Source organism: Cricetulus griseus, chromosome X (assembly GCF_003668045.3).
Source record: "Cricetulus griseus strain 17A/GY chromosome X, alternate assembly CriGri-PICRH-1.0, whole genome shotgun sequence".
Taxonomy (NCBI): Eukaryota; Metazoa; Chordata; class Mammalia; order Rodentia; family Cricetidae; genus Cricetulus; species Cricetulus griseus.
Genome location: NC_048604.1, coordinates 122,889,049 through 122,913,420, shown reverse-complemented (window position 1 = coordinate 122,913,420; position 24,372 = coordinate 122,889,049). Strand labels below are relative to the sequence as shown.

Genomic DNA, 24,372 nt, shown 5'->3' with positions numbered 1-24,372 from the left:
AGCAGCAACAACAACAAAAAACCCAATTCATGCCTCAAAACAAAGCTTGTATGTAAAAAGGGGAAATCATATTTACCACACTTACATATCGCCACAATCTAGCTACTGACTTAACACAAAAGCATATTACAGAGAAAGAGTAATAGGGAGGCTGAGTCAGGACAGGGCTATCATCTATTGCACACAAATGTCTAAAGTACAAGGGAAGAAACAAAAAACAAATACCAATTATTGACAATGAGATGTGATAAATCTGAAAAGAAACAGCTGAAGGATTGGGAAGTTATCAGGGAGCCAGGATTTCCTTTTGTGGGTTTGGATATATATCACAATAGTCTGAGATGGAAGCATTTAAGTTTCAAATTCTATAAAAAGTATAGCACAGGCCAAAAAAAAAACAAACAAACAAAAAAAAAAACTATGGTAATAAGACATTGATATGGACTTCTTTGCTGGCCATCTTTTCCTGTCAATAGTTTTAAGATGTCATCTCACTGGTTTCAGGCAAAAAAAAAAAATAAATAAATCAAAATAAAATCAAGTATTTTTTTTAATTCTATATATGACAAGTTGTTATTTTGTTGTTCCTTTAAAGATTCTTTTTTTTTTTACTGTAATGTATATTAATGTGCACTCTTTGAATTTAATCTACCTAGAGTATCAGCATTTTTATGGGACACCCCAGTGTTTGAATGAGTGGGTCTGATTGTTCTCTTGGACTCTTTTTCTTCTGTTGGGCTGCCCTGTCCAACTCTGAGGTGATATTTTTGTTTTAACTTATTATATTTTACTGTTACCACCATTACTGGGTAGTGGCAAGGCAAGAAAGAGGAGATAATCCACCACACACAGTAAAAAAATTTTAAATATGGTGCTCCCATTTACCTTATTTAGAAAACTTTGAGTGGGACATAGAAGCAAGGTAGGAGAACTAGCACAGTGGTTCTCAACCTTCCTAATGCTGAAACCCTTCAATACAGTTCCTCATGTTGTGGTGACTCCCAACCGTAAAATTATTTTCGTTGCTACATCATAGCTGTAATTTTGCTACTGTTATGAATTGTTTAACATAAGTATGATGTGCAGGGTATCTGATATGTGACCCCTGTGAAATGGTCATTCAACCCCCAAAGGTGTCGAAATCCACAGTTTGAAGACTACTGCTCTAGCAGTTAGGAGGCTTATAAAGCTAAGGCAGTCACTTTATTACTTGTCACCACCCCATCGTCCTAACACAGTCCTCAGTGCTGAGCAGGACCAGGCAAAGAGCTAAAGCTGCACCCCAATTCAGTATCAACAAAACTGAACAAGGTCACCATAGTGGCAATGGGTCCCAGTAGGGGCTGAACTTCCACATCCATCCAGCACTGAAACAGAGTAGTAGGCCTACAAGAAGTTTAAATTGCTCCCTTGTTCGAGTGGCACTCACTGTGAGCTGAGCTCCAATTTTACATTTGGCATCAACCAGGATGAAGAGAACAGGTAAAAGGTTTTTGCTGTATGCTGCAGCATGAGAGCAGTCTTGAGTTAGGCCCCTACTTCTTTCTTGCTACAACACATTAGAATGTTATCTTGTATGTCTCAATCGACAAGACATCCTTAAACTGGTCCAAAACTTTTGCCAACTTCACCCCACCTATTATACCAAGAATAACCCACTTTACCAGGGTTACTGTCAGCAGGACCAATTGAAACTATGAAACACACAACACACCTCACTCCCCTAGCTCTTGCCCTACAATGCAAAGGTATTGTCAACTAGTTTAAAAAAAAAAAAAAAAAAAAAAAACTCAGACCTCTCAGAATGATAGCCAAAATGTTCAAGATACAAAATATCATATCCTACCAAAACCCAAAAAGATAGAACATGGAGACAAAAAAAAAAAACAAGCAACACTATTTATTATCAGTCTTAAACTAATTCAATAGATTTAAAAGCCATCAACGAAATGCTTAGCAATTATAACTGCCCTTGAAACAATAAATTTTTCGGAAAAGGCAATTAAAAAAGAACCAAACAGAAATTATGAAATTAAAAATAATAATTTCCAAAATAAAAACTTTCTGGCTAGGCATAACACAAGCACACAAATGAATAGAATCTGTGAGCAGATTTAGATCACCAATCTAAACAAAGAGAAAATAGTAAAAAACAATTGAAGCCTTAGAGACCTATAAAGACTCACACTTAAAAACCTAACAAGAGCTGGAAAGATGGCTCAGAGGTTAAGAGCACTGACTGCTCTTCCAGAGGTCCTTAGTTCTGTTCCCAGCAACCACATGGTGGCTCACAACCATCTGTTTATGAGATCTGGTGCCCTCTTCTGGTGTACAGTTACACATGGAAGCAGAATGTTGTATGCATAATAAATAAATAAAATTAAAAAAAAATAAAATAAAAATAAAAAATAAAAACGTAACAAAAAATTCAAGATGCACTCTGTATGTATGCATGCATACACATGCATGTATACATATCCCATAGGAAGGTAAGGAGGGAGAAAGTAATGAAAAATACACTCTGCTGGCTAGTTTTTGTCTATAGTTCTCATTCCTGAGATGTATATTTGCTCTACATACAACTAAGCAGTGGAGATTTCCCTCTCAGTTTGTGACAAGGGCTGTATTATTTCCTTTTGGCTTTTTGTTTATTTTGTTTTTCCTGATTGCAGATGAGAAATTTGCTGTCCTTCAAACTGGTGTTCCCCTATAAATAATGAAGCATTTCTGCCTGGTCACTTTCAAGAAACTTTTTAACTATGCTTTTCAGAAGTTTAGGTATTAGGATGTTAGTGCCAGTATTTTTAATTTTGTTTTATTTAGTGTTCTTTCGCCCTTTTGTATCTGGGTGATCTGTTTCAACAAATTTGAGAAGTTTTCAGTCACTGCTACTATTGAATCTTATATCCTCTCATTTTCCAAAAGTCTGAAGAAAAAAAAAATCTTAGCTCATTTGTTTTGTTATATAGGTCCCTGAGGCTATGTTCATTAGTGTTTCACTAGTTTTATGTCAGTTTGACAGAAGTTTCAGTCAGTTAGGAAGGAAGAAAGGTCAGCCTTGGGCAAGTCTATAGGACAATGTCTTAAGTAGTAATTGATGTGTGAGGGTCCAGCCCATTTTGGTTGGTGCCACCCCAGTGCAGAATTCCCCTTGGATGTGTAAGAAAGCAGGCTGAGCAAGTGTGAGGAGCAAACAAGTAAGCAGCACCCTCTGCTTAGACTCCTGCCTCCAATTTCCTGCCTGACTTTCCCTGTGATGGACTGTTACCTGCAAGTGTAAAATAAAATAAAATAAAATTCCCCCAAATTGCTTTTGGTTATTATGGTCTTTATCACAGAAATAGAAACCATAACTAAAGCACACATTAAACAAAATAAAATAGCAGGCTTAAACTCTTTAACTATAAATGACGTAGGGCACTAATTAAGAGAGAGAGAGAGGAAGAGTTAATTTATGTGTCTAACATCATACAATCTGAGCAGAAAATTACTTCCAGTATGACAACACAAGTTAAGTTGAAAGAAAAAGGAAATGAAAAAATATATACCAGAGTGGGGAGTGTAGCACAGAGGCACAGTGCTTGCCTAACATATGCAAGGCCCTGGTTTCTACTTCCAATACACAAAAAGGGAAAACTACTATGTAAATATTAAATGTTTTAAAAGGCAAAAGTGTTCATAGTAAAAGAAAGTGAACAACAGAGCAAAGGAAATCACCAATAAAACAAAGGGAGACATTAAATACTGACAAAAGGATTAACACACCAAAAGATATACGTAATGACAGAACTTCAAAGTACAGGAAGCAAACACAAATCCACAATTGCAGATGAAGACATGAAAACCACATACTAAACAATACTGGACAGCTAACTAGCAAGGATAGAGAAGAACTAAACACAATCATCTGCCATGTTGGTTTACACAGTAAGAGTAGAATACATAGTTAAGCATCCAGAAATATTCACAGAAAAAATAAAACATTTTCCAAATCATAAAACAAATGACAACTAAAAGAGAATGGGAATTATACATAGTAAAACCTCTTGACCACAATGGAAGTCAGCTAAAAAAATCAGTAATGGAGCTAAGAGAAAAATCTCCAAATATTCATAACCTAAACAAACTGTTAATACTCCAGGGCTCCAAGGTATTTGAAATCTCAGGAAAAATTTTTAAAAATCATAAAAGTAAATGAAAACTGTTACAGAATATATGAGGCACTGCTAAGTAGTGCTGAAAGGTAATGTGCTAACACTGTCTAGCTTAAGAAACTTGAAACAAGCCAGTGGTGCATGCCCTTAATCCCAGCCAACCTCGTCAATGTAGTCAATTCCAGGCCAACCAGGACTACCTATCTCAAAAGAAAAAAAAAAGGGGGGGGGGAGAGGGAGAGAATCACTTATCAAATAGCCATTGAAAGGACACACCAATATATATATATATATATGTATATATATACATATATATATACATATATATATATTCTATGTTCCTATAAAGATAAATTCCTAATGACAGCTTCAAAAAGTGAAGCTTATACGGTTTCGTTGAAAAATTAAAACCCATTTCACACATTTTCATTCAGAAATAAAAGGAAAACATTTCCCAACTCATTTTCTGGAGGCCAGTAGTAACCTGATACCAAAGCTAAACAAGTGCTATACCAAATTATAAACCAAAAAGTACTCAAACACAGAAATTCAACAGAATTCATTCTCCTCATGATCACACCCTCAAAACTCAACAAAAAACTAGTGAATATAACAACAAGGTACAAAACAAAGTATACATGAAGACCAACTGAGTTTTATTCTGCGTATGTAAAGCTGGTTCAGCAGTTATCACACCGAGACTAAAGATCATATCAAATACCTCACTTGAAAAGAAAAAAGGCATTTAACAAAATCCAACTTTCATAAAAAAAAATTACTTAACAGTTAAAAAGCAGGATAAGGGAGAATGGATACAAGAACTTTCCCAACCATATAAATGGCATCTACTGAAAAATACATCATGAGCTTTTTTATTTTTTTAAGTACACGCTCAGCAAGTAAAGGTGCCTGTCACCAAGTATGACAATCTGAGTTGGATCCGCAGGATCCACATCGTACAAAGGAGAGAACCAACTCCCACAATCCATCCCTTGATCTGCACACATGTGCCTACACGAGCACACAGAATGTATGTAATTTTACAGAATCTTTTTTTAGCTCTAACCACATATTTTGCAATAAAATTAACTGAATGTTTTCCCTCTATCTTCAGGAACAAGGAAAAGATATCCACTGTCTCTATTCTTATTCAACACAGTACCTACTGGAAATGCTAGTAGCCACTGCAATGGGGCAAGAGTGACAAAAGGCATAAAGGTTGGAAAGGAAAAAAAATAAAACTTTAATACTTAACAGGTAACATGTGTCTTTACTTAGAAGTTCACACAAGGAATCTTTAATAATAAAACTTGCTAAGATAAAAGTGCGGTCAAGGTTACCATACAAAAATATACATACATACATACATACATACATACATACATACATACATACATGCTGGGGTGGAGAGATGGCTGACTCAGTTGATAAACAAGGGTCTGCCATGCAAGCATGAGGACATGAGTGCAGATCCCCAAAACCCACATAAAAACAGGCACAATTGGCCAGCCAGTCTGGACAAATCCATAAGCTCCAGTTTAAGTAAAAGAAAGTGACTCAAAAACTGAGGTAAACAAACAAACAAAAAAACCTGAGGTAAAGACATCTTGACATCAACCTCTGTCCTCCAATAGTGCCTGCATGAGTAGGCCCACACAACACAAAACAAATAATTTAATACAAAATTTAATACATCACAGGGATGAGGGGTATGACTCAGTGATAGAGCAATTACCTACCATGCATGAGGTCCTAGGTTTGATGCCCAGCCATGAAAATAAAAAACAGTAATAATTTTTTTTTTCAATCCTGGGCTCTCCTACAAAATAGAAAGAATCAACTCTCCCAAGTTTTCCCCTGACTTCCACATGTACACTGTGGCATATGCATGCCTGAACAAAGACACACAACACACACACACACACACACTCACTCACAAATTTTTAAAATTTAGATCTACAATCATAATTTACACATTTCAAAGTAAATGAATTTAACAAATACTCATGGAATAAGTCACAAAAAAATTAATTAAATGAAAAAGCACCTCAAACTTGAGGAATGGAAGACAACATAGTAATTCCTATAATACATAGTTACTGCAATTCTTGTCAACTTTTTAAAATAATTTTTAGTGCATTTTATGTGTGCACACATGTATGTAAGTGCACATGACTTAGGCCACATATATGAAGGTCATAAGACAACTTTTTTAAAAAAAGATTTATTTGTTTATTATGTATACAGATTTCTGCTTGCATGAATGCCTGCAGGCCATTAGAGGGCACCAGATCTCATTGCAAGATGGTTGTGAGCCACCATATGATTGCTGGGAATTGAACTCAGGACCTCTGGAAGAGTAAGCAGTGCTCTTAACCGCTGAGCCATCTCCCCAGCCCCATAAGACAACTTTTAAGAGTTGTTTCTTTCACCATGTGGAATTTGGGGATCTAACTTAAGTCACCAGGCTTGGTAGTAAGTGCCTTTACCCACTGAGCCACCTCATAGGCCCTCAAGCTTATTTTTAAATGAATATAGAACATTTATTTATTTCTGAAGAGGCCTCAAACTAGCTAAAACAATACTGACAAAGAATAAGTGCTAAGAATTACAACATTTGATATATAAGGCTTAGATTTAGCTATTAAATCATACTAATGGAAGAACAGATCTATGAGCATAAGAAACAGAATACAGCACCCAGAAGAAGTAAGACTCTAGAATTATGCCTAACTAATTTGACAGATACAAAACAATTAGACAGAAAAGAATATCACCTTTTTAACAAATAGGTGTAGGGACACACACACACACACACACACACACACACCCCATACATAAATATGGAATATATGGAATGAGTAAATTTTTCAATTGAATATCTAGAAAATTGGTATCTCTTTTTATTGGGTTGTTTTGTTTGAGACAGGGTTTCTCTGTGTAACTCTTTACTGTCCTGGAACTCACTCTATAGACCAGGCTGGCCTAACCCTCAGATCTACCTGCCTCTCTGCCTCCTGAGTGCTGGGATTAAAGGCATCAGGCACAGCCATCTATCTGAAAATTGGTGACTCTTGCTCTCTTTAAAAAACAAAAACAAAAATCAAAAAACATTAAAACATTCAAAGCAAATGCAAACGCTTACTAAGCAGCAGAAATACTTGTTGTTAGGGTTAAGCAGCAAGAGTACCTTAGTAGATCCAAACCAAAGAATGGCACAAGAGACCACACCAACTAACAAATTTTACACAAGAGATTTATTGGGGGGAGGGGTGAAAGGCCATTTTGGAGCAAGAATAAGAGAGAAAGAGAAGGGGAGGGAGAACAGTCTGTAATGGAGGAAATCTTTGAAAGGACATTTAGAGACTGGTGATGACATAGCTGGAACTGAGTTGTAGCTACTGGAGTTAAACCACTGAAGGCAGGCTAGGGGAGCACCTGATTTCTAACACTTCTAAAAATCAAAATACAAAGAACCCTCAGGCTGAGGGCATTGGCTCAGCCAGAGATAGAATGCTTGCCCAGTATACACCAGTCTCTAACATTTTATCTCCAGCATTTCTAAAAGACACTTAAACAGATCAAAGCCAAACAGTAAAAAGGAAACAATCCAAGTAAGAAAGAGGGAAAACACATGAATAAATATTTCACCAAAAAAAGATAAACAGGTGAAAAATAATATGATAGATGTTGTCAGGTGTGGTAGCACACACAATTACCAGCATAAGTGGCTGGGGAGGAAGATTACCACATGATCCCAAACAGTCTATACATAGTGACACCCTATAAGAAAGGGGGTGGGGTGGGGAGGATGGGACACAGCACTGGAGAGAAGGCTCAGCAGTGTAAGAACCTGAGCTTGGTTGCCAGCACCCACATGGCAGCTCACAACCATCTGGAACTCCAGTTCTAGAGGATGCAACACCCCCTTCTGACCTCTAAAGGCACTGCATGCACACAGTACACAGAAATACACAAAACACCCATACACATAAAATAAAAAAAAAAAAAAATCCTTTAAAACATATGCAACTACCAGCAACTCTACTGGGAGGCAAAAGCAAGCAGATCTTGAAGTCAGAGGCCAGCCTAATCTACACAGTGAGTTCCAGGACAGCCAGTTACATAGTGAGACCATGTCTTACAAAAAAAAAAAAAAGGTTGAAAGAGTTCCTAAAGTATAACTCCCTAGGCATTATACACTATATCTAACTTTGTTAGATCCCCGGAAAACTCAGGTATCCGGGGTCCCAGGCCACAACCTCGGTCACCCCAATCACCAGGCAGATTCGAGAGCTTCCTGCAAACTGCATGAGGCTTTATTGTAATTTAACAAGCTAACCCCATGTTAGCTCGGGTCTTTTGTCGGCCCGCCATGGCAGACAGCTAGAAAAGATGGCTTGAAGCCGCTGCGCATAGATCTTTATAGGACAGCGTAAGGGGAGTGTCTAGGGGTACGCACAGGCTCAGGTTTGGTGTGCCTCCAGGCTTGGAGGGCTTGCCCTGTGTTGATTGGTCAACTGGTTGTTATGGCCCATAGGCCCTCCCAGGGTGGTTGCTATGCTCTGTGCATCATTGCTGTGCGCTTGTACACCCAGGGTCTTAATGCATAGCGCCACCAGCTGATTGGTTCCTTGTCACGAGGCAGGCACCTAACCTCCAGTGACTAAGACAAGGTCATAGTGAGCACGTGTTACTGTCATGGGTGCCGAAATGGGGAGCTGGTCCCTTTACTTACAATCTTCCAACTCTGCCTTTTTGGATAAACTATAATCATACAACATACAAATCTATATTTAAACAAAACGCAGCAGTAAGTTTTCAATGGATCACAGAGTACCTAAAAACTAATGCCAAGTGATTCTTTTGTAACACCCAATTTCCTAGCATCAATACTGTATCTATCCATTAAAATGTGACATTTCTTATCCATGCACATCTCAGAAATCATTTGGCCTTGGGACATTCTGGAAGATTGCTCAGCAGGTTAAAAGTGATAGACATGCAAACTTAACACCAGAACCTGTTGGGACCCAGCCCCCACAGGATCTCTATGAGTTGTTTTCCAGCATAACCACAGGTACCTCGTTTTCCCAACCTCGTCCCACTAGCATCAACATCCTGTTGTGAACCCTTACACCTGGGGTTTTTGCAAGTTTGTATATAAGGCTGCTCCACAATAAAGGTGAGAGAGACATTCTCTCAGAAAACAACCGGGTGGGGGTCTTGTCATTCATCCAAATCTCCAGGCTTTCGGTGCTGGCGCCCCAAGAACCCACATAAGAAGCATATATAGAAGGCTACATCTGCAATCTCAACATTCCTAAAGTGAAATGGGAGACACAGACAGGAGACTAGCCCAGAAGGTCCCAGGCCAGCTAGCTTGAAGTATACACACAGCACATCAGGAAAAACAAGAGAAATCTTGCCTCAGCTGGGCAGGAGACAACCAGTTCCCCAATGCTGTCATCTAAGGTCCAGAGGACCATGCATGCAAAGTTGCAACATTCTAGCCCTATTGCTAATTTGTGATGATTTTCTGTAGTAATAAAGAATAAAACATGAAGATGAATGATTCACAAATACAAGATATTAAGTTGCATCAACTATGGCTATTTCTATACATACCCAAGAAATGAATCAAATTAGCATTCATGAATCCTGGTAATCACACTAATAAAAATCAAAATACAAAGGCAAAAATCACCAATTATTCCAACTGAGAGGTCTTAGCATGTTAAGCAATTGTTAAGAAAAATATGTGAACACATTTTCAATTAAGAACTGTACATGCTGAAGCGTTTTTTACACTGAATACCACATTAAAAAGGACATAAGAAAAATCTCAAAAATTAAAACAAAATCGCCAAACTAATTCTCCCATGAACATCTCACTATGTGAAATGACTAGATGAATGCAGGCGCTTCGAGCTGTCTTTCCTAGCCATCCACCATGGTGGATGGATGGAAGGCCCGAGCTAACATGGGGTTGGCTTGTTAAACAATAATAAAGCCTCGTGCAGTTTGTATCAAAAAAAAAAAAAAAAGAAATGACTAGATGACTCTAAAACCCAAGACAATTACATATAAAAGTATTTCACATGGCTAGGAATAAAACTAACAAAACAGTTTAACAAAACATATGCACTATGATCACAAATATTTAAGAGGAACATACAACACAATTATGCTCTTGTCTGTGCTGAAATACTATAAAAGGTTACCTAGCAAACCTTTCATCGGTTGCCTTGGAAAACAGTAATTAAATTTTGAGAGATAATTTAGAAGAAGATTTTCTTTTTACAATATCCTTTCTGTAACTTTTCAATGTTGTACTATGTGGAAATACACTTAATTCATTAAAACAAACAAACAAAAAATAACCCTGCACGAAGATACCTGAACATCAAAGACAGAATGGTGGCTGCAGTTAGCATGGTAGCAGAAGGTAAGTAGATTTGAGATCTGAAATGCAGAAATGACACACTCTGGATTGTTAGGGCTTAATATGTTTGTTTTTGTTTCTGTTTTTCTGTTTTGTTTTGTTTTTTTTTTAAGACAGGGTTTCTCTGTGTAACAGCCCTAGCAGTCCTGGAACAAGCTCTGTAGTCCAGGCTGGACTTGAACTCACACAGATCCATCCGCCTGCCTCTGCCTGGGATTAAAGGCGCATGCACCACCACTGCCTGGGCTTAATATGTTAAAAAAAAAAAGAGGTGTTGCAAATATTCCAAGGTTTCTGGAATGACAGGTGTGGTGTATGGCATTTACAAAGGCAAAAAACACTGAAGACAAAGGTAAATACAGTTTGTTCATATTCAATGCCCTCAAACCAACTCATATCAGGTAGGCAGTCAAGTATATATATACAAGTTGGGACAGAATTAAGTAAAGAAGACCTAGACCAGAGCACCTCCTTGCAGAAGAAACTGATAAGGAAAAGCAAACAAAAACCCTAAAGCCAAGATCTTTACAAGAGCTTTCAAAACCTGTCTCCACCTGTCTTCTATTTCATAACTAATCACAGTCTTACTTTAAATTTGTCTTTTCCTATAGCATATTATCTTGTACTGGGCATCTTACATGACAAGCTCAAAGCTAAACATACACTATTTTTCTCTGTAACACAAAATTCAATGGCACGGAAGAAATCTATTATGAATTCCACCTTACAGATGGAAAAACTGAGCCTCCAAAAGATGCTTGCCTAAGCAGATTTGGTATATGGGAGCAGATTTCTACCGTAAAATCTACGTATTACTTACTATTTATCAGTTAGCACTTCATATCTAGTATACCCCGCACCATCAGTAATATCTATAAAACCAACTACTAGTTATATCACTTGCCCTGATTCAAGAGTGCGCTTGGTGGCGCACGCCTTTAACCCCAGCACAAGGGAGGCAGAGGCAGGTGGATTTCTGTGAGTTCGAGGCCAGCCTGGTCTACAGATCGAGTGCCAGGACAGCCTCCAAAGCCACAGAGAAACCCTGTCCTGAAAAAACCAAAAGAATAAATAAATAAATAAATAAATAAATAAATAAATAAATAAATAAATAAGAGTTCATTAAACTTCTATCTAATGCAGTTTAAACTACTCATAATAAAATTTTTGAAAGGTCAAAATAGCACTATCATTTGAGAGTTTATGGTACTGTACATCTTTATTATTTTGTTTACTGTAGTATAGTCTCAGTCTGCTGTTTTCCAACAAACTGTAACTGTTGTCTTCAAAACTCATATAAACCCTCCCAACAATACAAATGGTTCACAAATCATTGAAGCAAAAATTTTTCTAGTTATCTAAAATATATATTTTAAACACTGTTTTTTTTTGTTGTTGTTGTTTTGTTTTTTTGGTTTTTTGAGACAGGGTTTCTCTGTGTAGCTTTGGAGCCTATCCTGGCACTGTCTCTGGAGACCAGGCTGGCCTCAAACTCACAGAGATCAGCCTGCCTCAGTGCTGGAATTAAAGGCATGCGCCACCAACACCCGGCTTAAGCACTTTATCTTGAAAACATATTTTCCCTAAACATAGAAACTATGAACAAACTCAAACAACTAAGACCCAAAGTTCTTAGGGAAAATTATTTCTGGCACATACTATGTAATATTCTAAACAGAAAAAACACAACAATATCAAAATAAAAATCCACATGAACTCAGCTACCTAACTGATGTGTATTCTACTTATTTTCCAAGCAAATTATCCTCAATTTTCATACAGAAAAAAAAAAAAAACAGCAAAACAAAACAAAAAATGGGAGGGGGAACACGACACATGACACATTACATTGGTCTTTGACATAAAAATCATTTTTGAATATTAGACACAAATACCTATGGGCTAAATGATGTCACTAATGTTGCAAGCTTGCCTGAAAATAACACAGGTAAGGAGCAAAATACACAAGAAACAAAACTGACCAAGGACTAAAAACTGTTGAAGTAGGTGATAGATGAATGTCACCTAGCTCACTGGTTGACCTTCTCTAATTTTGAAAATACTAGAAATTTTCTCTAAAAACTTAGTTTTCCCCATACAGAACCTAATAAATGAAGCCTAAAAATAGCCCTTTGAAACAATTTCTTCCATTGTTTCAAGTTAAAAAGAACTATATTAATACCTTAACCATAAACAAAGGCCAACATTTTCCTGAGAATAAACTTGGTAGGGTAGCTCTATCTTCTATTTATAGTACTACATGGAAAACAACAAATACTACCAGATAAAAACCAAAGACCACTAACAGAATGACAAGTTTTAGCAATACAGACAAAGGATAGAATAAAAAGGGAAGGGAGTCAAAAGTGAAAACAGACAGACTTGTGGAGGTTGGGGGGTCTGGCAAACAGTCGAAAAACGGGTTTAGAAACCTAAAACTGGTTAAATAGCAGATTGACCCCATACTTCAGAGTTATAGTTCCTAAATTAGGTTACTATCAGCCTGTGCCACACCAGGCCCAAGAGTAAAAACAGCAGTGATACATCCTAAAGGGGGAAAACAGGAGCTCTTGAAAGGAAAATAGGACATGGGTGCTATGAAAGCAGGGGACAGGACACAGGAGGGAGGCAGATAAATAACACTAAGGATACCTGAAAATCTACATATATGTACGAATACATACATGTACAAAGAGAATTTAATAGAAGTCTATCACTTGGGGTGACAATGTGCCCCCCAAAAGCCATGGGCTATCTAACAAAACCCCAGTACCAGGCACTCCTTCAGTACTGCTGTTAGGGGAGTCCAAGAGACCCCCAAAGCAATATATGCCATTGCCCTTGGTTGCCTCCCTGAATTTGCAGACAAGATCCTATTGCTAAAGACATTGAACTCTTCAAAGGACTGGGAGGAATCAAGCCGGGACTCACCTGGAAGCCTCTCCCTAAGGAGTAACAGTACTGGAAAGTACTAACCCTAACCCTAAGATCCTGAAAGCCTGAGCTTTCTGGTGGTCTTACACTATCACAAAGCCACCTAAAACGCAAAATAACAGCATCTCCTGTCTGTACTTCATTCACTATTCCCCCACCAAGTTCAGAAATGCAAAAAAGCATTTTAAATTGCTTTTGAATTATAAAAACAGAAATTTAAAGTAATCTTTAGTTTTAAAAAAAATGCTGTAATGTTCTCATGAAAGGACCAGCTGCCCCTTTCGGCAGCCATGACAGTAACACGTGCTCACCATGACCTTGCCTTGGTCACTAGAGGTTAGGTGCCTGCCTCATGGCAAGGAACCAATCAGAAGTTAGCTGATGGCACTATGCTTTACGGCTCTGGGTGTGCTTTACCGACAAGTGCACAGCAATGACCCGATGAGCATAGCAACCACCCTGGGAGGGCCTATGGGTCATAACAACCAATTGGCCAATCAACACAGGGCAAGCCCTCCAAGCCTGGAGGCACACCAATCCTGAGCCTGTGCATAACCCCTAGACACTCCCCTTACGCTGTCCTACAAGATCTCTCTGCAGCCAGTTCAAGCTGTCTTTGCTAGCCATCCACCATGGCGGGTGTGTGAAAGACCCAAGCTAACATGGGGTTAGCTCGTTAAACAATGATAAAGCCTCGTGCAGTTTGCATCAAGTTTTCGAATCTGCCTGGTGATTGGGGTGACCGAAGTCCTGGGCTGGGACCCCGGAGGCCTGAGTTTTCCGGGGGTCTAACACTCACAGAGCTGTACCATTTTCAAACATCTCTAGTTTAAAAAACAACCAGCCCTTAGGAAGTTGCAGCAAGATCCCAAGTTCAAGGTCAGCCTGTGCTACATAGCAAACTATGCTCAAAAGAAAGACAAAAGGGGGCTGGAGAGATGGCTCAGCAGTTAAGAGCACTGACTGTTCTTCCAGAAGACCCAGGGTTCAATTCCCAGCACCAACATGGCAGCTTATAACTGTCTGTTACTCTAGTTCCAGAGGATCTGATATCTTCACCCCAATGCACATAAAATAAAGGTTAAATAAATGTAAGACAGACAGACAGACAGACAGACAGGCACAGGAACTGAAGCAGTTGAAAGCACTTGTTGCTCCTTCAGAAAATCCTGGTTCAGTTCCTTCCATCTATATAGTGACTAACAACCATCTGTAACTCTAGTTCCAAAGGGTCCAATGCCCTCTTTTGGCCCTCCAGGACACTGCACACGTGTGGTATGCAGACACACATGCAGTTAAAACACCCACATAGATAAAATAAAAACAAGTCTATCAGGATGGTGGTGGTGGTGCACACCCTAAATCCCAGGACTCAAGGGGCAGAGGCAGATGGATTCTCTGCGAGTGCAAGGGCAGCTTGGTCAAGACAGCCAGGGCTGTTACACAGAGAAACCCTGTCTTGAAATAAAACAAAGAGAGAGAGAGAGAGGGAGGGAGGGAGGGAGAGGAGGGTGAGAGGGAGGGAGAGAGGGAGGGAGGGAGCTGGAAAAATGACTCAGTGGTTAAGACAGGTATCATATGGCTCTTGCAGAGGAACAAGGTACGGCTTCTAGCACACACATCAGGCAATTCACAACTACTGGAACTCCAGGTACAGGAGATCTGACACCGTCTTGTGGTCTTCAGTGACACTACACTCACGTGCACAAACCTATACACAGACACATATACACATAATTAAAAATAAGGGCCTTTAGAGATGGTGCACTCAGTAGTTAAGAGTACTTGTTTCTCTTGCAGAAGACCCAAGTTCAGTCAGTTCTCAGCACCCACCTGGCAGCTCACGACCATCTGTTAATTCCAGTTCCAGGGAATCCAATGTCTCTTCTGACTTCCACAGGCACACACAACATGCACATACATACACTGACACACACAAAATAAAAATTTAAACCTAAAAAAGAAAATAAAATAGACAGGTGGTGGTGGCCCCCATCTTTATTCCAGCCCTTGGGAGGCAGAATCGAGAGGGATCTCAGTGAGTTTGACGACAGCCTGGTCTACAAAGTGAGTAGCAGGACAGCCAGGGCTGTTAGTGTCTGGAGCCAGGAAAATTCCATTATAGGATTTCTAGAGGTCCAAACCTCAGGTTCCAGTAACTGGGAGCTCTGGTCTACAATTGTGTTGCAGATGCTAGCTGATTAGCTGTTGAATGGCATAGCCTCAGAGGAGAATGCCTCTAGTTTGCATCTCCACAGAACTAAGCATTTAAATAGGGAGGGCAGAGGGCTAGGTGTAGGTGACAAGTGAGGACAGATAGTTAGGAGGTATCTGGAGGAGAGAGGGTACAGAGAGATCTGCTGATAGGGTCCAGGAAGATGGGAGAGAAGTGGTCTCAAGGGGTCAGGGAAGCATGGTTAGGAAACAGCCAGGAGATGCTTAAAGAAGGGACTCCAGTTTTTCAGCATGGAACTGAGAGTTCTCTAAAGATGACAAGATGCCTATGTCTGGTCTTTATCACCGTTGAGTTACTAGGAATTCCCAAGTCCACGCTCCCCCACTCAGGCTTCTGTGGTTTGGGGCTGAGACATGCCAGGCCACGACAACATAGAGAAGCCCTGTATCGAAAAACCAAAAATAAAAATAATAGTAATAATAATTTTTAAATTTTTTTTCAAAGTGAGAAGTGCTAGAGAGTTCGCTCAGTGGTTAAGAGAACCCAAGTTCAATTACCAGCATCTACAGATGGCTCACAACCATCTGTAACTCCTGTCCCAGGGGATCCAATGCCTTATTCTGACCTCTGAAGAAACCAGGAACACACGTGGTGCACATACATACATGTAGGCAAAATACTCATACATAAATAAATCTAAATATTTTTACAAGAGAGAAGTCTATAAAGTAAAAAGTTCAAAATCCATCTCCCCAGTTGTGTTCTTACACTCCAAAATACTGATTACTTAACTACTTTGTGATTATCCTTCCAAAACTGTCAAAGATCTTCTAAGTTGGCAGACAAACTCATTTAAGAACCCATAGAAAAGAAAGTTCATGAGGTACATAACACATAGATCATTCTTTGAAGAGCTGAAAAAGCTAAAATGTGACTTTTAGATTATTTTCCTAAACAAATTAAAAGCACCTCGTTACTATCTAAATTGAGAATTAGTATCTCCAATAAATAATTACCATCCTTTTAAGAGCCTTGTAATCTGTTAAACTGACCTTTATTACAAATGTTCGGAGTTCTTGACATTGTGCTTCTACCAATGATAATCACAGGCCAGTTATCCTTATGCTAATCACACAACTTAAGGAGTTTCAAGTTTAACATAGTGATAACCACATTACCTTCATATTTCCTACACTGACCACTTGAACTTGGTGTATATTCAAATATTACTATCCTGACTTACAAACCAATATAGAAAGCATGTGCAATTATATGACAAGTTTCAGTAAGAATACATGACTATCAATTATGCATTCACTAAATAAACACCATTAATTAAATAGTCTGCAAATAATTACATAGGCCCTAAACAGCCCAACCATCATTTCAATTTCTAGATGATGTGGTAGGTAGTTTGCAGTTTGTTTTTTTAACATAAATTAGCTCCCTAGAGCTGGGTGTTGGTGGCACAAGCCTTTAATCCCAGCACTCAGGAGGCAGAGGCAGGCGGATCTCTGTGAGTTCAAGGCCAACCTGGTCTCCAGAGCCAGTGTCAGGATAGGCTCCAAAGCTACACAGAGAAACCCTGTCTTGAAAAACCAAAAACATAAAAGAAAAAAAACCAACCTAAATTATATAAAGGAGAGTCAAATGTTGCCTTATCTTTTTGTAACTGAGTCTACAGAAAATCTATTCAATGAAAAAAAAAAAAAAACAGAAATTTAAAATTATCAGCTTAGCGTCAAGCACTCTTAAGACTCACTCTTATAAATCCCAGTACTAAGGAGGCTGAAGGGCGCTGATTACCTAGAGGCCACCTGGGGCTAGAGCTAGACCCTGTCTCAAATAAACAAAACTCGTGTCTACAAAAGCATTGCTGCAACTCTACTCAGTGACAGAAATGTAAACATGTTCTGTAATCTCTTACTATAATTTTGTTGGAGGGAACATATCAAAAATGTTAGCAAATATATAGTGATTTCATAAAACTTCATCCAAACATTTGTGACCATAATTGTTTAGAAGGTAATTTTCCAAACTAGAAAACATTTTTAAGATTAGAAACCTAATTTTCAAGCACAAGCATATTTATTGTGTGTGCGTGTGTGTGCCTGTGGGGTTGGGTAGACGAAGTGAAAGAGAGGGAGAGGGAGGTAAATGGGTTCTCTCTCCCTCCTCCATGTAATTCGAAGGAATCAAACTCAAGTCCTCAGGCTTGGCAACAAGTGCCTTTGCCTGATGAGTCATCTCGTCAGCCCTCATGATACTATTTCTATAACTACTTTTTCCAACCAAAACTCTAAAGTTCTTTAGCTCTGGAAATGAATATCCCCTTTAAGTTCCTACAAACAAAAAGTACACATTTTGTTTCCACACATCAGCAATAATCCAAATATTATAACACAGACAAGACACCCCTAAAACAGACCTAATAATTTCCTCATATATGGAAAACCAAGTTTAGGAAAATATAAGCTTCAGTGGATCTTAAACTATTTTCATTACCCACCCAAAAAATAAAAACATCAACTATTTTCTTAATATGACTTTAAGAATACATTTTAATGTTTTAAATTAACAATTTATAATTCCTAAGTATTCTATTAAAATCTATTAAAAGAATTATCTAAAAGAAATCCAACCAGAATACTTAAGACAAACTTAACAATAAGATTGTTTAAAATAAACAACTATAGGACCAGGGATATGCCTCAAGCCCCTAATCACTTACTACCAAGCATGTTCAGCTGGGTTCAACAGGGAACAACAGGAAGGCGATAACAAGGAGTCCTCTGACTTTCCCTGGTGCTTGCTAGTGTGCCTGCTCTAGCCTGCATTCTTGCATGCATGCTGTCTCCCTCTCCCCCCCCTCCCTTCCTCCCTCCCTCCCTCACACACAACACACACACCAAATTCGACGACAAAAAAGCTATAGATTTCATTTTAAATATTTGCCTTAATTTTAATTCTGTGTCTGTGTGTGTGTGTGTGCTTCTATGTAGAATACGTGCATGTATGGTGCAGATGCCCATAGAAGCCAGATCAGAGCCCTAAAGCTGAAGTTCTAAGGAGCTGCAGTGCTAAGGGATATTTGCTGTAAGCGGCCCAATGTTAGTGTTGGGAGGCCAAACTCTGGTCTGCTGCAAGAGCAGTACTAGCTCCTAACTGCTGGACCATCTCTCTAGCTCCAGAACTATGTATTTTAGTCATATATTACATCACACACAGATGAGATACCCCAGATTGACAAAGCCACCTTCCCCAGGCCTCTACCATGTTATTACTCTAGTGATACTACAGTTTTATATTTATACTCTTTTATTGTTTTTTGTTTTTGTTTTGGTTTGGTTTGGTTTGGTTTTTCGAGACAGGGTTTCTCTGTGGCTTTGGAGCCTGTTCTGGAACTAGCTCTTATAGACCAGGCTGGCCTGGAGCTCACAAGAGATCCGCCTGCCTCTGCCTCCCAAGTGCTGGACACGGCAGGGCCATATTTATACTCTTTACTTTTCTTCTCTTTATATACACCTAACGAAAATCCTTATCTAACTAAAATGTATGCCCCAAAAAGTTTTCAAAACTGTAAAAAGTCACCATAGTTTATTTCTGCTAAAATGTTTCACTTAATTATTTCTCAGTAATTCCACTGTAGTTAGGAAAACAAAAATAATGAATTATTAGTACTGGAGAGACAGATGGCTCAGTGGCTTCAGTGGCTAAGAGCATTGAATGCTCTTCTAGGAGATCCAGGTTCAATTCCAAGGACCCACATGGTGATTCACTACTGCCAGTTCAAAGAGATCAGGAACATTTTTCTGGCCTCATCAGTCACCACCCAAGTGGTACACAGGTATAATATGCAGGCCAAACACCCACAGAGATAAATAATAATGATAATAATGAATAATTAAGTTATCAAAAATTAAGGGTTGGCATTAAAGAGAAAATTTAAAGATCACACCATAATAAAAAAATTCTAAAGCAAGCTCTCATTCCTTACAACCTAATTTAAGGTTATTACTACAAAAAATATTGTATTAAAGTTTTTAAAATCAAAAACAATCCTGCAAAGAAAATTTCTTTCAGTGACTCTTCCATAATGGAATCTTACAAAACAATACAGAGTCCAGGAGAAATCAGCTGAAATACAGCAGCCTCACACATTAAAAAGTAATAAATTGTAAGTTTGGGAACACATAAAAAATACTTATGTAATGCTTTCAGTAATGCTTTTAGTATTCCAAAACTTTTTAGACTTTTTAGAAATGTGCACTTCAATACTGTAAGGATACAATAAAAACACAAGGGGAAAATCTTAAGTAGGAATGACTAAATTTCCACAAAAAGGTGAAACACGTTTTGGCACAGAATAAAATTTTTTTAGAATAATGCAACAAAATTCATAGCTAAGAAAAGGAATTCTAGGAATTATTCAATGTATTATGTGTTCAGTTAAACTGCCTGAACACACCCCACCACAGAGAAAAGCCAACACTTTTTTTAAAGAGTTATATTACATAGGAAATAATTCTGAAACCAATATAACTAATCATTCCACTCCCCAAACTTCACATCCAAAAATACTGATTCTCAATTCAATACTTCTTTCCAAGGGCTCTAATTCACTCAATCTACTTAGAATCCAATTCAAACAGAAGAAAGGTTACATTTTGTGAAGCATAAATGTCTTATTACACATAAATCTCATTTACACATTTTAGTTCATTCAGGCTAATAAGGACAGAACCCAGGTCATGTGAGCGTTCAAAGTACATAATACAGAATGTTTTTAGCATTAAGGCTGCTGGGTCCTGATCTAAATAGGTAGGACTCTAAGGAGCACTGAGCCAAAACCACTTTTTTTCCTTATGAAGTCATAATTCTTCCCCAAAATAAAATGAAGCTTCACAAATTTTTCATGTTTAAAATGTTACTGTAGTCAAATACCAGAAAAAAAAAATGCACATTTAGAAAATTTTGAAAATGCTCAATTTTAAAATGTTAACTGTAGGTTTCACTATTACAATATAATATCCAATGTTAAGCACCACCCGCTGTGATTCTGATTACAAGCAGTCTAAGATATGAAATTATGAACTAGCACTTTACACATGTACATAAAACAGATTCCACTTATTTCTTCATGGCCATAACCAAAAGCAATACATTTGGTCAAACTTTTCCAAATGAATTCATCCTGCTAGCAACTTTACTAACCTAACGTAGACTAGTAAAATAAAATAAAATGGCCCTTCAATTTGGACACTGTAATTAACTTTGGAATGACATCTTCATAGTAATCTAGTCTTTGTACATAAAATACTTCACATAGGTTGGGAAAAAAACCTTAAAAGCCAAGGACCGACAACTAGTGATGTTTATATCAGTCCAGAACTAGTCACTGCACATTTTTTCCAGCGACAACTTTAATGAAACGAATTGATACCCACATTGTCCAAGTTTAATTCAAATGTTCTTACCGTTGAAAGAAACTGGACTTACTGAAAAGGATTATGTCTGTTTTGCTTTCTGGTCATTGTCTGCAATTAAAACTCCTTATATTTAGATAGTTTTAAATAAAAACAAGTGTGATCACAGATAAAAGCAATTAATGCCGATAAACCAAAAAGTAAAGATTTAAAATAATCAACTTTTAAAAATGCTGTTAGGTTTTAGTTATCTTTCTTAAACTTCTCAACTGCAACAATAGAGCTAAATGTCAAATGCAAACCTAGAGATTTCAGCCACAGAAGAAAATGTCTAATGGATGCAATACCTATCATACACTCCAAGTGTCAGGGTCCGCATTAACAAGAAAGCCTCCTAATACCACTCCAATCACACTTGGATCAGGAAATCTAAACTAGAGCAGACTGAACTCCTTCAGCCTTTGTTCAATAGCTTACGATGGGTAACTAATTGTGCTACAGGTTGATAACCATTTACCAGTCTTATGCATGCGGTTTCCAAGCTAGAGAAGGGTACAAAAAAAAAAAATCTACATGAAAATAATCTATGATCATTTTTATTAACCACCGAGCTACACGCTCCAAAGGAGAAGCCTATTCTTCGATACTATTTATTTCCATGTTTACCTCTTCTCCCTCCCCCAAACCCCCCCCTTTCACTTTCTCCTCCCACCCTGTCCCGCCATCTTGGGCTGATAGAAGCAGCCATTACTTAACTAAATGACAGTACCAACAACTTTCCACACAAATAAACAAGAGACTACACCCCGAATCCTCCCCAACCGCCCGACAGACTCACAGGAAACTAAGCTCCAGAAAACGCACTCACACATAACTATGGCAGAAAGACCCAAAAAGTAAACAAGTCACCTAACTTCAGGTAAAGCATATACCAATTGAGATACATGTCAACAACCCAATGCAAAACTCTTCACCGACCTAAACTACGTACAACTTCCTCCTTTAGGGAGCAGAGACAAGAAGCCATACCCAAATGTTTGGTTAAGAGCAGACATCACCAACAAGCCGACTAAAGGAAGAGCCTAAAAACCAAGGGAGGTAACAAACCGGGAATTGAAAGAAATCTGCACCCGTTTATGATCTCCTGCCCCTGCAGGGGGCACCTCGGGGATCACCGGCCTAGCTCCCAAGGGCGGTAAAATCGGAAGCAATTTGGTCTCCCCACATGAGCTCGGCCCAAAATGCGCTGCCGCCTCTGTCGCTCTGGTTCCCGGAGAAGTGGTCTCTCAAGAGAGCAAGCGAGGCACCAGAGAGTGCGGGGAGCGCAGGGGCAGGAGGAAATAGTTTGGCCCAATACCCTCGGCCGTCGTTCGAGGCTACAATGAGTGCTGACCCCCGCCGCGGGGCCCGGGGCGAGCGCGCCTCTGGCCCGAGAGACCGTGTCCGCGCTCCGGCCCGCAGCTGCCTTACCTTGCCCAGCAGGGCCTTCATCCTGGCGCCATCTTCATGAAACCTCACGAACCCAAAGAGGCGGCTGCAGAGAGAGATACACGCGGCTCGTTAGTGCTCCTGCAACGCCGCCGACTGGTCCCTGCCAGAGCCCGAGGCCCCGGCGTCGGCGCGGCGCCGAGAGCGCCAAGCCGAGGTGCCCGCCCCGCCGCCGGCACAGACAAGCCACGCTCCGGGCTCCGCCGAGAGCGGCGCCTGCCTGTCCCGAGTCGCCCCGGCCGGTGCCCGCGCCCCGTACCTGTCCAGTCCGCCGAGCGCCTCCCTCTCCTCGCCTGTCAGGCTGGGGGACGCCTCTTCGCTCTCGCCGCTCGCTTTTCCCGCCGCCATTTTCTTTTCCTCATCACCGAAAGCGGCGGCGGCGGCGGCGGCGGTAGCGAGCGACACTCCGCAGGATTTCATGGAAACGCAGCGAATTCACAACTCCAACGCCGGCACCCCCCCGTCCCCGGACCGGGGCCCGCAACGACGCCCCCAATCTCCGCACGGGACCGGCACACCAACTTTATCTCTGCCTCCTGCTCCGCAGCGAAAAGCCGGCGGCGAAAAATCCCAACGCGGTAGAGGTGAAGGCAGCGGCAGCAGGAGCTCTGGAGCCACTGACGGGGTCGGGAGCGGCGACGACTCGGCTGTAGGGTCACATCGCGGGGGCGGGAAGGGGGCAGCCACAGGCGGGGACGGCGGGAATAGCCGGAGCGCGCGGGGATCGGGAGCTCTGGGGGGATTCGGAGGAGACACAAACTTCCCCGGCACCAGCACAAAGTTGTTGTAATTGTGTCACACAGCGAACCCCACGCCGCCGCCGTGACCCCCCCTCTCTGCCCGGCCGCTGCCGCCAATCGGAGCGGGCCACGCGCCTCACGTGACCTTTGTTGACTCGCGTCAGCCGTGGCTCCACTCAACTTGCTAGCTGCTTTAGCCCGCCCACCGAGGCCGCCACAGACCCGGGAGCGGGATGCTCGCCACTTCTAGTCGCTGGTTGGTTGACGGGCGCGTCCGTCCGGAGAAGGCTCCTCCCAGAGTGGGGGCAGCCGGTTAGGTTGTGATCCTTAAATACACCGGCAGAGAATGGCGGGTCCGGACCGTGGCGCTTCGGGAGCCGTGGCGGGCTCGGGAGGGGTGGGGGGGAAGGGAGGGCTCGGGCAGGGCGAGGTCGTGAGCGAGGACGCCATGGACAGTCTCTGGCTGCCGGGGAAGCCCTGGGGTAGGCCGAGACTGTGGCTTCGGTAGTCCGGCGCGCGCCCGCGCTCTCTGGAATATCGAGCCCCACAGGGCCGAGCAGCGGCCGAGTCCACACTCGGTCCCAGACCTCTGCCCTCGGGAGAAAGCGCCCACTTTACTTTGGTCCTGCTGGAAATAAAGGCCTCCACGGGGAGTGCGCCAGAGGAGCAGCAGCCGGCCCCGTAGCCTGCAGCCCGGGCGCCGCCCTACACTAGGCCGTAGTGGCCGTCCGAAACCCCACACCCTCCAAGGTGAAGGGGAAAGCGTCCCTGACCCCCGCCCACACACCCCAGGCCGGAAGGAGTGAAGAGTCGCCTGCAGGGGTCTGGCGCGCTGGCCAGGGCACCCCACCGCCAAAGGTCTGTCTGTTGGCAGCCCTTTCGGGCCAAATGTAACTAACTACTGCCTGGATTGACCCTGCGCCCTTGCAGAAATTCATTATATTGTAAGAAAAGAACAGTGAAATTTGTTGAGGGGGATATCCAGAATGTTGGGTTCTGTTGCTGTCAT

The 24,372-nt window shown here is 40.7% G+C and overlaps 1 protein-coding gene across 14 annotated transcripts in view; it reads right to left on the bottom strand.

Moving 5' to 3' along the window:
• Kdm6a (lysine demethylase 6A) overlaps nt 1-23,419 on the bottom strand; it is a 138,969-nt gene extending 115,550 nt beyond the window's left edge. For 12 of the 14 annotated variants that reach the window (XM_027433300.2, XM_027433304.2, XM_027433303.2 and 9 more), the window contains exons 1-2: nt 22,883-23,418; nt 22,606-22,669 (exon numbers count right to left, since the gene is read on the bottom strand). In XM_027433300.2, coding sequence (XP_027289101.1) covers nt 22,606-22,669; nt 22,883-23,043 — 225 coding nt within the window. In that variant the 5' untranslated portion in view covers nt 23,044-23,418. Of the gene's footprint in view, nt 1-22,605; nt 22,670-22,882 lie in introns of all 14 variants that reach the window. The other 2 variants (XM_027433299.2, XM_027433301.2) reach the window with 1 other exon arrangement.
• Between the last annotated feature and the right edge of the window lie 953 nt (nt 23,420-24,372).